Below are 16,117 nucleotides of genomic sequence, written 5' to 3'. Positions count from 1 at the left end.
ATTTTATACTATTCTAATTGGTATAATATAAACAAAAAGTAGTTTAATAAAATTTTGAATGTAAGACACTAAAACCTTATGTTATGTGCAGTAGAGTATATCCAGGGCGATAGGGTTAAGTAATAATAATCAAATGATCATAATATTTAATTTTTTTCAGCCTAATCTTGCCATTTTTTTTAGAAGAATTATGAATACTTCACTATTTTATGGGCATAAAAAAGGGGCATCAGATAAAATAATCCCTACTGTGGATGATAATAGTTCTATCCTTATTATATGGTGTTTTTTTGCTTCAATTGCTCACAATGAGAAATTTAATGCCAATCTCTAGATGTAATTTTAAAATAAAAAGTGATTTAATCATGTAAATTTGTTTTATTTCAGTTGTCCTTTCAATATGGCATTCGTGCTTCACCAGTGGTAAATGATGGAAGGTGTGGCTTTATTATAGCTGTCTGTATAAAATAAGTGCTTCATATAGGACTTTGCAGATATGAGGTACAGTTATATCTTATGGGTGCTGTGTACCACGTGTGGCTCACAGTATCCGACAGAAAACATGCATATGTACTACCAGTGGTGCATGATGTTTAAGATGTCTGAAATTGTTCTCTCTTCAAAAGAGAAGTGTTGGAGGGAATCTGATTGAGGTGTTTAAGATTGTTAAGTGAACCGATAGTGTTGACACAATCTTTTTTATACTTAATGGTGAGAATGGTAGAATTAGGGGACACAAATATAAATTTTTGCTAAGACAGTTTGTTTTTTTTCTAACAGGGTGGAAAAACAATTATTATACGTTCTTATCATAAGTTTTAAAAATTAAACAAGCAAAGGAGAAAAACAGTGTACTTGAGATAATCTTTTTAATACACACACACACACACCTGTATAATATATATCAGCTACTTACCAATCACTTGGAGATAATTTGAGGGGATTATCAATTACACGATAAGGAACTGTGAAGCCTCCATCCTTCCTTCTCTGAATGAGTATTTCATTCTCACGCTTACAACCTTGATTTTTCTTCTCATCTGAGGTAATATACCTGTAAAAAGAATTGTTAAACAAATTTTTTTTTCACAACTTCCATAACATTCTGCAAGAAACGTACTCAGTGATCACTGAACACAACTGGACTACTCAGAAAAATATTGATTCTGTACTGTTTTATAAGGCATAAAGTTCAGCGTGGGGCAAGAATGGTAGACCAGCACAATAACGACAGGTGAGAAAATATACAAATTGATCTTAAGTCACGTCAGAAATTTGAATGACAAAACTGAGTCACAGTAAAAGGTTTGAAGTGTTCTTAACTCAAGGAATTTGATTCAATAATAATAACAAATATAGATAAAATGACAGATAAAATATAAAGTTTTACTGAAAAAACGTCTGATATTTATTTAGGAGGTTTTAGAGGTTACCCAAAAGGAATTTGAAAAGTTTCACATAAAGAAATGTATTTTTAATCTGAACATGAAAATCATTTTGCATTTGGAACAGTCAATACTCTGACTCCATATATTCAGACATATCTTTAGTAAAAATGCATTGGTTAAAAATCTGATGTTTTGTACAAAAGACTTGTAATGTTTGCTGAAAGCTTGCCAAATTTTGTGCAGATACACATACCATATTAAGTTAACATGAATACCCACATGATTACTTGGTGGTTACAAGGCCAGAAATATGTAAGAGTAGTAAAAATTATACTAAACTACACAGCTGTTATAATTTTTTAATGTTCTTATTAATAGTTCAATGCAAATTTTAAATATGACAAAACTATATTCAAAAGGATATTTTCAATTCAAAAATATGTACCTTAAGTCTTGTAAGATATCCTTGACATTATACATGGTTATTAAAGATGTAGTTGCAGCTGGTATGATAATGATTGGAGTTTTAGAAACTGTAAAAAAAATAGTAATATATATATATATTAGCACCAAGATTAATAACATTAAAATGTGATAAAAACTTTTTAAAATAATTCTTAAATATAAACCAAATAATTTTAAATTTATGTTTGTTGCATTTAAATCCTGTGGACAGTTTCACTTGGTCAAAATATCACTGTTCAAAAAAATTAAGTTCTATAATAAAAATTTGATTATGAAGACAGATTCCACATAATACATTTAAGTTACGTATACCCTACTCAGCAAGTAATAATTTTCATAAGTTTCAGCTATAGCTAATTTAACACCATACACACATACAATATTAAACTAAAAGAAAATATATATATATTCATTTATTCTTAGTATTTTATTGGAATTATTTATAAATACTTTCATTAAAAGAACAATAATAATAATAAATAAAAAAATAAAAACCTGCTACATAATAATGTTTTGTTGCTGATTTTAAAAATACCTCGTTTCTGGGGAGTTCTATTTGGCACTGCCACAGGAACGGGATGAGGTTGAGGTGCGACAGGAGTAACAGCACGTTTTGGTTGAGTGCCTTCTGTCACAGACTTTAAAGTCATTCCATGGTAAGTACCCATAGTGTCGATCTTGAAACCCTCAGTTTCTGAAAGAAGGAAAGAAAATAATTAGTAAAACAGCTTAAACTACTAAATGTGCAATGATTTAAGTTTAATGTTTTGGTTGTTTCTTATAAGAAATATTTCCTTCTTCTTATGCTTGGGCTATAACCTTAAAAACACAAAACAAAAGTGACCTTGCAATATTTAAAATTCAATAAAAAACTATTTCTAGACATATTTCAAGGAGTGAGACAGATACATGTACACACTGGTATGAGTCAGAAGTTTGTTCTCTACATATATTCTATTTGGAATAATTGTTGATGTATGGAGCTCGAAATTATGGTATACCACATTTGTACCCATTGTCTAATTTGGATAGCCAGGTACAAGATAACTGTTTCTGTCTCTGTCCAATGTGGATGTGTGTAGAGAGCCTTTCCAACTCTAGCCACAAGTTTCAGTTCAAACATTAAGAAGCAGGCCATTAAGTAAAATTTCATGATACAATCAATACAAATAGATTTTGTTTTATTTGTTCACTTTTGTGTGTGTGTGTGTGTATCTTTCCTTTGCTGTCCAAGTTCTTAATTATTCCGTGAAGCACATTTATGGAATCTACATCTTGTGGACATGGGCATCCTCAGAAATTTTTTGGGGGGCAAAGTCAAAATCAAGGTACAATGGACTAGCCTTCAAAGTTGTGCCATTAAAGTCAAGAGAATAGGCAAGCTCTCATAGTCAGATTTGATGGGTTTATTATTTGTAAGGTTAGACTTGCAGCTATATGTAATACATAATAGTAAATTTTGGTTTGTTCTTTTGGGTTCTTAATCCTATAGGTTAATTTCACCTTATATAAAACAACTGCTTATATGAATTCAGTAATTTGAGGTTACATAAAGCACAATATTTCAATGACATTTATTGTGTATATATAGTAAGAACATTTAAGACTAATATACCTTAATCTACACCAGAAGAAGCTGCCGTGGTAGCAACATTTTTTAATATTTAGCTACAGGGCAGATATATAGAGATTTTAAGTAAAGCTGCTGAAAAAACTGGCAACTTTTACTAAATTGAAAATTAAGTGCAATAAATAGTGTGAAATTGTGAAGTGTATAAAAAAAAACTTGTCAATTCATATATATATATATGCTGAATGAATAAAGAAAGAATTAGATTTCTCATTTTCTGGGGGAAGTGGGGCAAGTACTCCCCACCCCCCTGCTCTCGACATCTTCTCATGCACACTGTAAGTGGGCTGGACATGAGGCATCACCAGCTAGAATCTAATGAATCAAACCAACCAATGACTATTAAAGTCTACCAGCACAGCATGGGCTTTTTTGACTTTCTCCCTGGGGCAGCATCATAATAACAATTGATTTTAATAAGTATCAATATAACCCAAAAAAATCACGATGCTAAAATATCCCTGAAAATCTTGATGCTTTTTATTTTTACAAAACCATGAGCAGACAAAGAGAGACACAAGTCTCTGACCATTCCAGAATAGGATTTTTTCTTCTAAAATTTCTTAAATACCTATCATGAAGGAAAGAAAGAAAGAAAGAATCCCAATGATGTGGTTCTATACAAAAGAAGTCCCTGGGCTTTATAATTTTCAAATATTAAAACAATCTCTCAGCATGCAAAATTTCAAAGTTTTTAACTCAAATGTATGAGAGCATAATACCTCAGTTCAATGTCCTCTCTATATTTCATGCTTACTTAAAGTTTAACAATTAATATTTTCTTTTTCTGATCCAATGAATATTTCAAAATCAAAGTACTGAGGTGCACCCAATCTCTTAAAAAAAAGAAAAATGCAGCACCCGTCCCTTCAATATAATTCATCCACCATTTGAGTTCCTATTTATTTTCATGTTTTATCACAACTAGTTCTACGATATCCTGTTAAGTGTGGTAAGAAATTTTCTGTTACTGTATTTGTTTCTCTACAGTAAACATCTAATCATATTTTAACTCCTGATGTTTCAAAAACACATAGGTTCAAGAAATCAATTTAACACAAACTATGATACCTATAACCTGACTGCTTTCAAAAGGTGGACCTTTCTTCTCCAGTTTGCCCACGAAGAAGAAAGGTCCATCTTTCGAAAGCGCTAGAGTTATAGGGTATCAATTTTCTGTATCACATTTTAACTTTTATTATTAACACAGTGCTCTAAAGTGGCGATCTTCTTCAATCCTGGTGCATTAAAAAAGGAGGTGAAAGCCTTACCTTCTTTTCCCCTGAATCTTTCCTGATCATATCTGTTGTACACAGCAGGCTGGGGAACAGGACGTGCGGGAGTAGCCTAAAATAGGATGCAAATTTATTGAAAAGTTCTTCTAGTTCAGATTTATTTTACAAACTAACATATTAGTAAGTTTATATTTGAGTTTAAAAATCAGAACATAAACTGACATACCCGAGGTGTTTGAAGTTGTTCCTGGGGTTGATTCCGGCCTCCTCCTTCTTCCCTTGTTTTTATAGATTGCAACATGGGAAATATACTCTTTGCAAAATTCTGAAGGGCAAGAAATTTATTAGTTGTTACCTTGATAGACATTCAATATAAAAAAAAAACGAACAATGATAATGTGATGATACGATACTATTTAGTCACATTAAAGAACAACACAATTTAAACAGAAGAAACAAATTTGATTTGGAAATATTAATATGATAGTTTAAATTTCAGGACAACTTAACCTGACAATACAAGTAGTTAGAGTTTGATTGTAGTTTTATTTAATTTGGATATCCCAATTAGATGATTAACTCCTGAAATTTTAAAACACTGGGAATCATCTCATCAGTTAACAACTACAACTAAGATACTAGTAAAGACTCATATTTAGTAATTTCATTGAGATCCTAAGTTTCACATAAAACCGGTCACTTAACACACATATTCATACATGATAGTGATGTTGAAACTAAATATAAAAAAAAACAAGCTAAAGTTGATGCACATATGTGAAAAAAATAAGCTTTTTACCTTACAGTAAATGTAATCACATATTACTGCAAAGTTTTTGAAAACATTCATTTATCAACAATTCACAATTAACTGATAAAGAAACATGGAGTTTTCAGAACATCTATATTCTGGTACTGCAACGAATTGTACATTACATTCTTGATTTGCACACACCCACACAGATTATAAACTATTTATGGGAGAAGCACATAGTAAACTTAAGCTGGAAGAATAATTATTTTTCCAGTTTAAATCGCTGTCAAACACAAAAGCTATGGCAGATTTTTCTAGTTTAAATCGCTGTCAAACACAAAAGCTATGGCAGATTTTTCTAGTTTAAATCGCTGTCAAACACAAAAGCTATGGCAGATTTTTCTAGTTTAAATCGCTGTCAAACACAAAAGCTATGGCAGATTTTTCAGTTTAAATCGCTGTCAAACACAAAAGCTATGGCAGATTTTTCAGTTTAAATCGCTGTCAAACACAAAAGCTATGGCAGATTTTTCTAGTTTAAATCGCTGTCAAACACAAAAGCTATGGCAGATTTTTCTAGTTTAAATCGCTGTCAAACACAAAAGCTATGGCAGATTTTTCTAGTTTAAATCGCTGTCAAACACAAAAACTATGGCAGAAACTATCAATATAAAATACTAGCCAATAATCAAGATTTCATTTAAACACACGAAAATACCTTAAAAAATCTGTAATTACGAAACTGCAAAGAATCTTTTCTATAGATGCTTGTCATTATTGTATTAAGCCAGTAGTCATGAAAATATAAAAAGTGTACCATGCAGGATAGTATGCAGTTTCATGAATTCTGTAAGAAATACTCGTGAAATTCCATGTAAGTAAATATAAACATTAAATCAGAAACAATGGCATTGTTTAACAAGTGATGCTTTACAATTGTTTTTATTGCACAAACTTTCAAACCGGGTAACTTCAATATTTGCTTCACATTTAAAATAATTATTCAAATAAACATACATAAAACAAGTTTTGTTCTTCTATGTAATACCAAAACATACCTTTCCAGCACTCTGTAATATTGTGGTTCTTGTCCGCCACTGTCTCTCTCTACTGATGATATCTTTGGTTACATCAACATCATACTCCAAGATACCTTGAATATCTGGAATTCCCAAACCAATGTCGTCATCTCCTTTAATAGTCGCTCGTTTCTTAGCCAGACGTTTAGCTTTAATGGCTGCAATCCTTTCCACAGACATGGCCTCCACCAACCGAGATCTACAATCATTTAAATAACACAAACTCTATGAGTTAAATAAAGAAACAGAGAGTTAAGAGTACATTATGTGTTTGGCATCTCCTTTAATAGTCGCTCGTTTTCTTAGCAGACGTTTAGCTTTAATGGCTGCAATCCTTTCCACAGACATGGCCTCCACCAACCGAGATCTACAATCATTTAAATAACACAAACTCTACGAGTTAAATAAAGAAACAGAGTTAAGAGTACATTATGTGGTTGACATAAAATCCAGTATATTTATAAGGATAAAACTAGCATGTAAGTAGTTTAAGTGCCAAAATATTCAATATTAATAACTTTATACTGATTTACAGATTAAGATCGTACACCATTTACGCAGCCATTAATCAACAAACAGACTGAAAGGTGGTGGTGTTTTTTGTGCACACTTTAAGGAAGCCTACATTGTGCATGAAGTTTGGGTTGATAAAAGACAAAGCACCAGCATATGCAATTCTTTAAATCCATGTTTATAGTTGATCAGATCTTGATATAAAATTAAGTATACACTCAAGAAAGCCAAAACTGTAAAAAAAAATAATGTTTATCATGGTACAATATTTTTGGTAGATCTCTGTATTTCATGGACCATGTACATTTTACATTTGTGGCAACTTTTAAAACAAATGTATCACATATTAATCCCCTAACTTTAGTGAAACTAATTCTGAGTACAACTTTCAGAACTAAAGTATTCCTTATTTTTAAAAACTCTTGTTTCTAATAATCTAATGCTATTTATTTCTTCATGTTTACAAAAATAATTCTTTTATTGGCCTTCCAAGTCAAATTTTATTATCAAGTTCACCAAGTAACACAAAGTAATACAATGAGAACTGCTCGTTCCACATTGATATTAGGTTGATAAGAATGATTTTCGACTAAATAATTAAAAGATTGGAAAAATATCATTCAAGGCTTCATAATAGTTCCATGTTCTTTAAGGATTGAAGTTCATATAACAGCTACTGTGTGTTTGGAGACAATGGTAGCTGAACAATGGCAGATTTGATTGTGGCTTCTTAATGATATGTAGAACCATCTATTCTGACAGACATAAAGATCTGTAAATCATTAGGAATAATGCTTTGAATTCAGCATAACATATGGATGAAATCTTGGGAAATAATGAGCTTTTTTTTGCTAATGTCATTAGACTACATTGTTGTTGGCAGACAATAATGATTATCCTTAGTACATAAATGTCATTACTGTCTGCCTTGAACTGAAAACTATAGTGAAAATGAACTAGCCAGAATATTTTCCAGTATCATAAAACATACCTAGAACTAACTACTCTACTCACCATTCACATTAGATTAGCTGGAAAATACACAGTGGAGGAAATATATTAAAACTATATTCAAAAACAGTAATGCTGCAGAGTTGTGTTGGATATGCTTCTAATTAAAGAGGATGTCAGATATAAAAGACTGTTTAGTGTAGGTAGTATTAATTAATATATTTTGTGAGTTAATATTTCATGACTATTTAGTTTTTTATATAATAAGAGAGTTAAAAGCAGACAATTATTGGAAGTTGTGTTTGTAAGTTATTGATGTCGAGGCCATGGAGATTTCTAGAACGCCTCAGTGAGAGATATAAAAAATAGTGGTGACCAGATAATGGGAAGAGAGCCAAAAGTAAAGCTGAGGGAAAGATAGTTTTGGTCAGAGAAAGGTTAGAAAATGTAAAGTTAACCATCGTAGGAGTGAATAGCCTAGCATTTGACATGTTAAATTGAGGTTAACAGGTTAGAAAATGTAAAGTTAACCATCGTAGGAGTGAATAGCCTAGCATTTGATATGTTAAAGTGAGATTAACAGTTTTCTGATGTTTTAGGATATTTTGTCTTGTCAAAGAGTTTCTAAAGCAAATGAACCTGCCTGTGTGGACTTTGAGAAAAAGCTGACTATTATAAGAAAGTAGGCCTAAATACAAAAAAGACAAGTATCAGAAGTTCAAGATACAACTACAGTAGCTCAATGACAGCGTAAATGAATTATACACCGATACTGTTGAGATAAAAGAAAAAAAGTGATAAGTAAATTATACACTGATAGTGTTTAAGATAAAAATAGATTGGCTTGTCAACTGAATTCTAAAGCAATTGAATTAGCCGAGTGAACTTTTGACAAGAGAGGAGAACTGTATAGTATTTAAGATACAACTATGATATACATAGTTTAAAGAATTTTTGTACATACATTTTAAATTGTTTGAATATATTATTTTAAAAAACTCGGAATGTGTGCTGTTCATTTGCTATCGAATTTATCTCCAACAAGTCACAAACACCTACTGTAGAAAAATCCTTAGTCCAACAAACCTATTTAACTTACATTAATATATACTATATATATAATATAAAAATGTTCCTGACAGAGGACATTTCTTTCTGAGAACTACACTCAAAGACATAGTAATGTTGCAGAGCTGTGTTGGATATGCTTCTTATTAATGAGGACATGTTCTTTCTCTGAGAACTATACTCAAAGACATAGTAATGTTGCAGAGCTGTGTTGGATATGCTTCTTATTAATGAGGACATGTTCTTTCTGAGAACTATACTCAAAGACATAGTAATGTTGCAGAGCTGTGTTGGATATGCTTCTTATTAATGAGGACATGTTCTTTCTCAGGACTACACTCAAAGTCAGTAATGTTGTAGAGCTGTGTTGGATATGCTTCTTATTAATGAGGACATGTTCTTTCTGAGTACTTGAATTTTCTACATCTCCAAGCCATAATGTTCCAGTACATGCTCCTAGCTTAAAAGGTATGATATCACATGAAGCCAGAAAGAAAACAGCAGTGAATAGTCAGCTACAGATGAGTAAACTTCAAAATTTCTAATAAACAATACTTTTCCATTAAACTTTGATACCAAACAATGATTGCTACGACACTGTTCCAGAGTTAATACTATTAACCCAATAACAACGATGTCCTTCAAACTGAAAGACGTTACACAACTCTCGTTAAATATCTTTCCAATAATAAAACCAGTAGATAACATTGTTTAAAACTTGACAAGAACTTTCCTAAAAGTGTATAGTTTGAGAAAATACTTAATTTTGGTTTTTTCTACTATTTCTAACAAATATTTAATGTAGGTATTTGCACTCAGGCTCTTTATCGTTCACCTTGAAGGTGATTTTCATTTTAAGTATAAAAATACTATTTATTATCCTACAGTTTTCACATTTCATTTGCATAACTCTAGAACCTCCAAAACAATTATCAAAAGTTTTATTTAAGGTAAATGTTTACATTTTATTTTCCATTTCCTCTACCATACCACTAACTGTAGCTATTATAATCAACATACAGTGAAATAAAATGCTTAAAATTAATAAACAGAAATATGTACATACCTTTTAACTCTTTGTTGAATAATCTTAAAATATCTTATTTGGGTCATATGCTTAATTTCACATCTTTACCTTCTCACTTATAGTTTATTTTTAATGTTTTACTTTCTTTTTTTGTGTTCCTTATATTTATTTATGTCGACACACATCAACAAGTGCCTGTGGGTAATATAGCTTTAACTTTGGTAGAGATAGTTTTAACTTCGGGCAAACTGTTTTTGCTCTAGCTAATTTTATGAAAGCTGTTTAAGGGAGGCAAAGCATAAACTTAAAAAAATCATTGATCCTTTTCAATATGAACTTTAAAACAAATAATACATATTGGAACCTCTTAAACGAATGTCAAAAGTTTTTTCAGTAGTATTGTATGTTTTATCTGTAAATTTTTTAAACAAACAGCATAATTGCTTCCAGGGTCTTAAAAGACATCTTCTAAGTATAATGAAAAGAATGGTTGAAAATGAAGAAATAAGTTGAGTAATACAGTTATTTCCTTCTTAGCATTGATGGTGAAGTTACAACCTACTTGTATTCACAGCTTAAACCTTTAGTCTCTTATCAAACATGTTTTCTGTTTTGTTATTATTTTGCCATGTGTAGTAATACTCTCCTGGACAATAAAACAATAAATTACAGCAAGAAGCTATTAGTTATATCTCTGTAAAGCAATGGCCTAGCAGTATCTATAGCATGAGTAATTTGTTTCAAACTTGTAAGATCATGGGATAAAAGGGAAAACTTAAAATGGGCAATTTGACATACAGATGCATCATGGGATACAGAGAAGTAAAGACTGAGTTATAAAATTTTTTTTTTCATTTAAAAAATTAAAACTTGTATAATATTAAAAGTTGAATTATGAACTATTTTGATGGTAAGTTTACTGGCATAAATTCATTATAAAGTTGTAAAAAAAGATCATGAGATACACACTTTGCAGCCTTGTGGAAGAATAAAATGTGTTCAGTAGAAAAATTTACAATTGTATAGTAAAGTTAGCTTACAAAGTGCAAGTCTGTAACTTAGCATACCAGTATTTTGTCAAATACAATATCATTTTGATTACCATATATGACACGTGTGTGTGTGTTTATACACACACACACAGTTACCATTTCCTCATAAATGCTTAAATTTTAGTTATACTCCTTGAATGATATAACAATAAATGAAAAATATACATAAAAACCATGGTTTGTTTGTAATTAAGCACAAAGCTACACAATGGGCTATCTGTGCTCTGCCCATCACGGGGATCAAAACCCATATTCTAGCACTGTAAGTCCGCAGACATACCGCTGTGCCACTGAGGGAGCTAAAAACCATGGTTTACAGTAATTATGACATTACAAAATCTACTTGCACTCAGGAGGTTTAGTCGCTAACCCTCATGCTATGCCTTGTTGATTCTCTCAAACTGAGATGAACGCAAATTAATTTTTGTAAATTTTAAATGTGCATTTTAGAAAGGAATAGAACTCCATAAAACTACTATAATTTACCTGGCTTTCTAATTAAGGTGTAAATAAATTTAAAAATTTTGTCTTTTCTTGCCACGAGATTCACAAACAACTACCTACTTTATGTAGTTCACAATCTGCTCTTTCTATTAATTATAAATATGTACTTAAGACAGGTAGGGGATGAGTAAATAAGGGACTTTAAAAGAATAAAATGAGGGGAGGGTTTTTTCTGGTAGGTTTGCTAAATATATTACTATCTGGGCAAACCAAGCACCACGTTATTCTATATTCCAGCTTGTGAAATTTGAGTTTTTAATTGGTTAAATACTGGTGACATTATACAGCAGAAGTAATAAAATGTAAAATGAATAATTTATAGTGCAGATGTGTCATGACATAAAATAGTTCCGAGCAAATATTTTCTATTAAATTAAGAAATTAACTTATATAATATAAAAATTATTACCTATGTATTGATGCCAAGTTTATTGATATACATTGATAATAAAGTAGGTTAATCAAAGTTTTAATGTAACTTTCCAAAAAGTCATGACATGTGCATCTTGACCCCCCACCCATGCATATATTGTTAATGAAACTCTTGATTTTACAACAGTACCTGATTTGTTCAGTTGTTACGGAGGATTCTTTTGGAGCATCCAACCTGGCTGCAAGCTGCTCTTTTGCTCTTTGTACCTGTCCTTCCTGTTATATGCATGAAAATTTAGAAAATCTCTATACACATCACTCACATATTTATGATTTGATTATTAATTTAATATATATCAGTATTCATTTGTTAACCTTTAGTTTATAATTTCTTTTTAGACTTAGTAAATTCCACACAAATTGGTTTCTTTGGGAACAAATAAATTTAATATTTAGTTGTCCCTGCTTCATTTGAATTCAGTTGTCCATGGAAACCAAACAAAGTATCAGATAACTGTCAATAATTTAAAAGTTCATAAACATTTTGCTAATGATTGTGTAGCTAACAACCTGAGTAAAGAACTTTTAATGTGTGGTTGATAAAAAAAGTGAAGAAATGCAAGAATAACAACAGTTATAACTCATGAAAAAGTCTCTACTGTAATCAATGTAGCTAAAAATAATAATTGTTTCAATTACCCTACAATTTTTATGAACAAAAAAAATAAATCAAAAAGGATTAATGATGATTAGATAACATTTTAAAAACACTTCAAATTTAATTTTTTTGTATTTATAATATTGTCAGTATAATTTAGTTTCATAATTTGTAACTAACTGACCATGCTACACTCTCTACAATACTGAGTTAACATTTTTAGTGTATTTTGACTACATCGATGTAATGCATGAAGACCAAAGCAATGAAAATAATCAAAATATGTTGTTAATCCTCACATCTATCAACACTCAGTAAAACCATTTATTATTATTATTACATATATAAAAACCCTGATATACTGTATGTTTGTCCACAATTATGGCTATTTGTTACATAACTATTTAGAATTCCAAATTAGGTACAGATTGATTACAAAGAAAATTCAATATTATTATATCTGAAAAACTACTCGTTGTAGTAGCACATTAAGAATCACAATTTTTTTTCAGGAAAGTTACGACAACATAAACAGCGAGGGAAATCAAAATGATTATTTAATACATTCTAGTCATTAGTTTTTTTTGTTTTCTTGTGTATTGATTTATGACAACATACTTTTAGTAAGTTTTTACTACAGGATCAGCTTCTTTAATTTATAAGTTATTTTTAATTCTGGTCTATATAATTTTTTGTCACAAATTCTTAACAATGAATTAAATAAAACCATGACTCCAAAATAGCCGAATTACTCCAAAATATATAATTTGATTATAAAATAACTAACCTAAAATTAATTTAATACTAACAGATAATTAAGAATAATACTTTTAAACAAGGAGAACGTATATTTTTACCTCAAATCTAGGTTTCTTAATGGATTCATTCTGTGGCTCTTCGTTAACACGCTTCACTGCAAATAGTTAATAATTTAAAACATTAACTTACATGTCAAATATTTATTGGTGTCTAATCTTTATGAAAACAAATGTGATCCAAATGACTGTATAATTTGAAATTTACCCAATAATATCTTATTGTTAAACAGCTGTATTAGATAATATTGTTGTAATATCAATCCCATTGCATCATACAATTTTTATTATTATTATTATTATTTAGTGATAGAATTACAAATATTTGGTGTAAAATGTTTCACTTAAGTCCAGAAATAAAATATATTAGAAAGTCAAAAGTATGTACAGGTTGATTATAAAGAAATCTCCATATTTAAAGATATTATACCTGAAAAACTACTTGTCCAAAGGAAAATAAACTATACTAGAGACACATTAAGTTTTTTTGTTTGCTGAAAGTTGCACAAAGCTACTCAAGGGCTATCTACACTAGATGTTCCTAACTTAGAAGTGATAGACTAGAAGAAAGGCAGTTAGTCAGCATCACTCGCCACTAATTCTTGGGCTACACATTTAACAATGAAAAGTGGGATTGACCATCACTGTGTATGTGCACTGTAGACACTTCCTTCAGATGTCCAAAGTTCACCATACATGTTTTACATTTCTATCTCAAGCTCCTTCTAAGAATGCCTCCCTCAGGAAACTTTTGTAAATATTTCCTTAGTTTAAGGTCAACAACGCCCACTTGGAAAGTAAAAGCTGTGTTGCTAAGTTACAGTTTGAAGTTGAATGGCATGCTTATAATCAATAGAAGGAGCAGATTTTGCTCTTAAGGTCATTTCTGTAATGCGAAACGTACATGTATACTTTCATTTTCAAACGGGGTGAAATGAGTCTAACTCCATTGTTGAGAGTGGTGTCCGTAGCACTTGGCTATTTCTTCTTACCTTACATGTATTACTTTGATAGACAGTTAGATTGCATTTAGGTTTTACTTTTAGATTTTTAATCAATTATGTATTATTTGTGTTTTAAAATGCATATTTGAAAGGTTTAATTAGTTTTATACATTTAACTTGTAGCCTAGATTGTAAAAGCTTATAAACAAGATGGCATGTGCAAGCATCATCTTGTTTAGTGAAACACAGGAGTCTGCAAATAATAACTACAAAAGCTCCACAGGCAACAGTTGATGTATCAGCATAAATAATAAAAGACATAGAATTGGAAAGGAAAATTAAAAATAAAGTATAAGTGAACAGAGATAAAGACTGAAATTATGCATATGACAAGAAGAAGTTTGAAAACCACTCTATGAAGAGTTGAAATGTATGTACAATTGTTAATGTTAAACTTTCATTGCATTGTATGTTGATGATAATATATAGAGGTAGTGAAAATGTAAAATAAAATACAAACATTTACCTCAAAAAAAAAACTTTTGATATTCATTTATGAGATTCTAGAGATTATGTAAATGAAATGTGAAAACTGTAAGATAAAAAAAGATAGTATTTTTATACTTAACATGAAATTCACCTTGCAGGTGAACTACTCAGGGTCCAAATTATTAAATAATGAATATTTTGTTAGAAATAGTAGAAAAAAATCAAAATTAAATATTTTATTTTTCTGAAACTACATACTTTTAGGAACATTCTTGTCAAATTGGAACATATTAATTTTATTTCTGGAATGAAATATAACAACAGTGATGTTAAGCGGCAAGAATCATAGATTGGTAAAGGGCTATACAAACTGCTAAGTTAGTTGATTAATGATAAGAGTCCATAAAAAAAACAACTTTGTGAAACATTTTTAGATTAAAAATAGGATCTATGTTTGAAAAACACAATAAAAATTTTATTTGGCTGACAGCTGAAATTAAAAACTCCACGTTTCAGTAGCCTTACGCTGCCATCATGAATAAAGCTACCGAAACATGTAGTCTTTTAACTTTAGCCATTGGCCAAATAAGATTTTTATTTTAAAAATTTATTGCACAAGTTGCCTTGATTGAATTTCTTTGAAAAAAAAAGGAATCATATGAAAATACTAAGTACTATAATGGTACTGCATGAAAACAGCTTAGAATTTAAAATTAGGGATACTTATCTTCCATAACAAACAACTGACCAAATCTTTCTTGGCACACTGGAAACTGATAAACTTGTGAAAGACACAAAACTTAACTAGAGAGATAAAATGAGGGACCTAGTTTTTAACCCTATCGGCCAGGGTACCCTTTACTGCACATGACACAAGGTTTTAGTGTCTTACATCCAAAATCTTATTAAACTACTTTTTGTTTACGTTATACCAATTAGAATAGCATAATATCTTAGCTAATAATCCATATTTTAATAGTATACAAGTTTTAAATTCTTAATTTTACAAAGAAATAATTAAATATATCCTGAATTTTCACTAGTGTAATACACATGACAAATTTTGTCATCATCCCTATTTTATCATCACCCCTCAAAAATGTACAAAATTAAACATAAAATGCTCTCTATAAAATCATTATTGCTCAAACAGACTATAATTTTTATGGCCTT

At 30.3% G+C, this 16,117-nt stretch overlaps 1 protein-coding gene across 1 annotated transcript in view; it reads right to left on the bottom strand.

The window, feature by feature from the left end:
- Positions 1-16,117, bottom strand: part of LOC106462363 (parafibromin-like) — a 39,573-nt gene that overhangs the window by 6,139 nt on the left and 17,317 nt on the right. The window contains exons 5-12 of the mRNA XM_013922279.2: positions 13,554-13,609; positions 12,229-12,314; positions 6,531-6,750; positions 4,945-5,043; positions 4,755-4,830; positions 2,389-2,547; positions 1,834-1,921; positions 917-1,054 (exon numbers count right to left, since the gene is read on the bottom strand). Coding sequence (XP_013777733.1) covers positions 917-1,054; positions 1,834-1,921; positions 2,389-2,547; positions 4,755-4,830; positions 4,945-5,043; positions 6,531-6,750; positions 12,229-12,314; positions 13,554-13,609 — 922 coding nt within the window. The remainder of the gene's footprint in view (positions 1-916; positions 1,055-1,833; positions 1,922-2,388; positions 2,548-4,754; positions 4,831-4,944; positions 5,044-6,530; positions 6,751-12,228; positions 12,315-13,553; positions 13,610-16,117) is intronic.

The sequence above is a fragment of the Limulus polyphemus genome, unplaced genomic scaffold (genome assembly GCF_000517525.1).
Source record: "Limulus polyphemus unplaced genomic scaffold, Limulus_polyphemus-2.1.2 Scaffold1151, whole genome shotgun sequence".
Taxonomy (NCBI): domain Eukaryota; kingdom Metazoa; phylum Arthropoda; class Merostomata; order Xiphosura; family Limulidae; genus Limulus; species Limulus polyphemus.
Note: the sequence above shows the minus strand (reverse complement) of the source record. Positions and strands in the feature narration are given on the sequence as shown.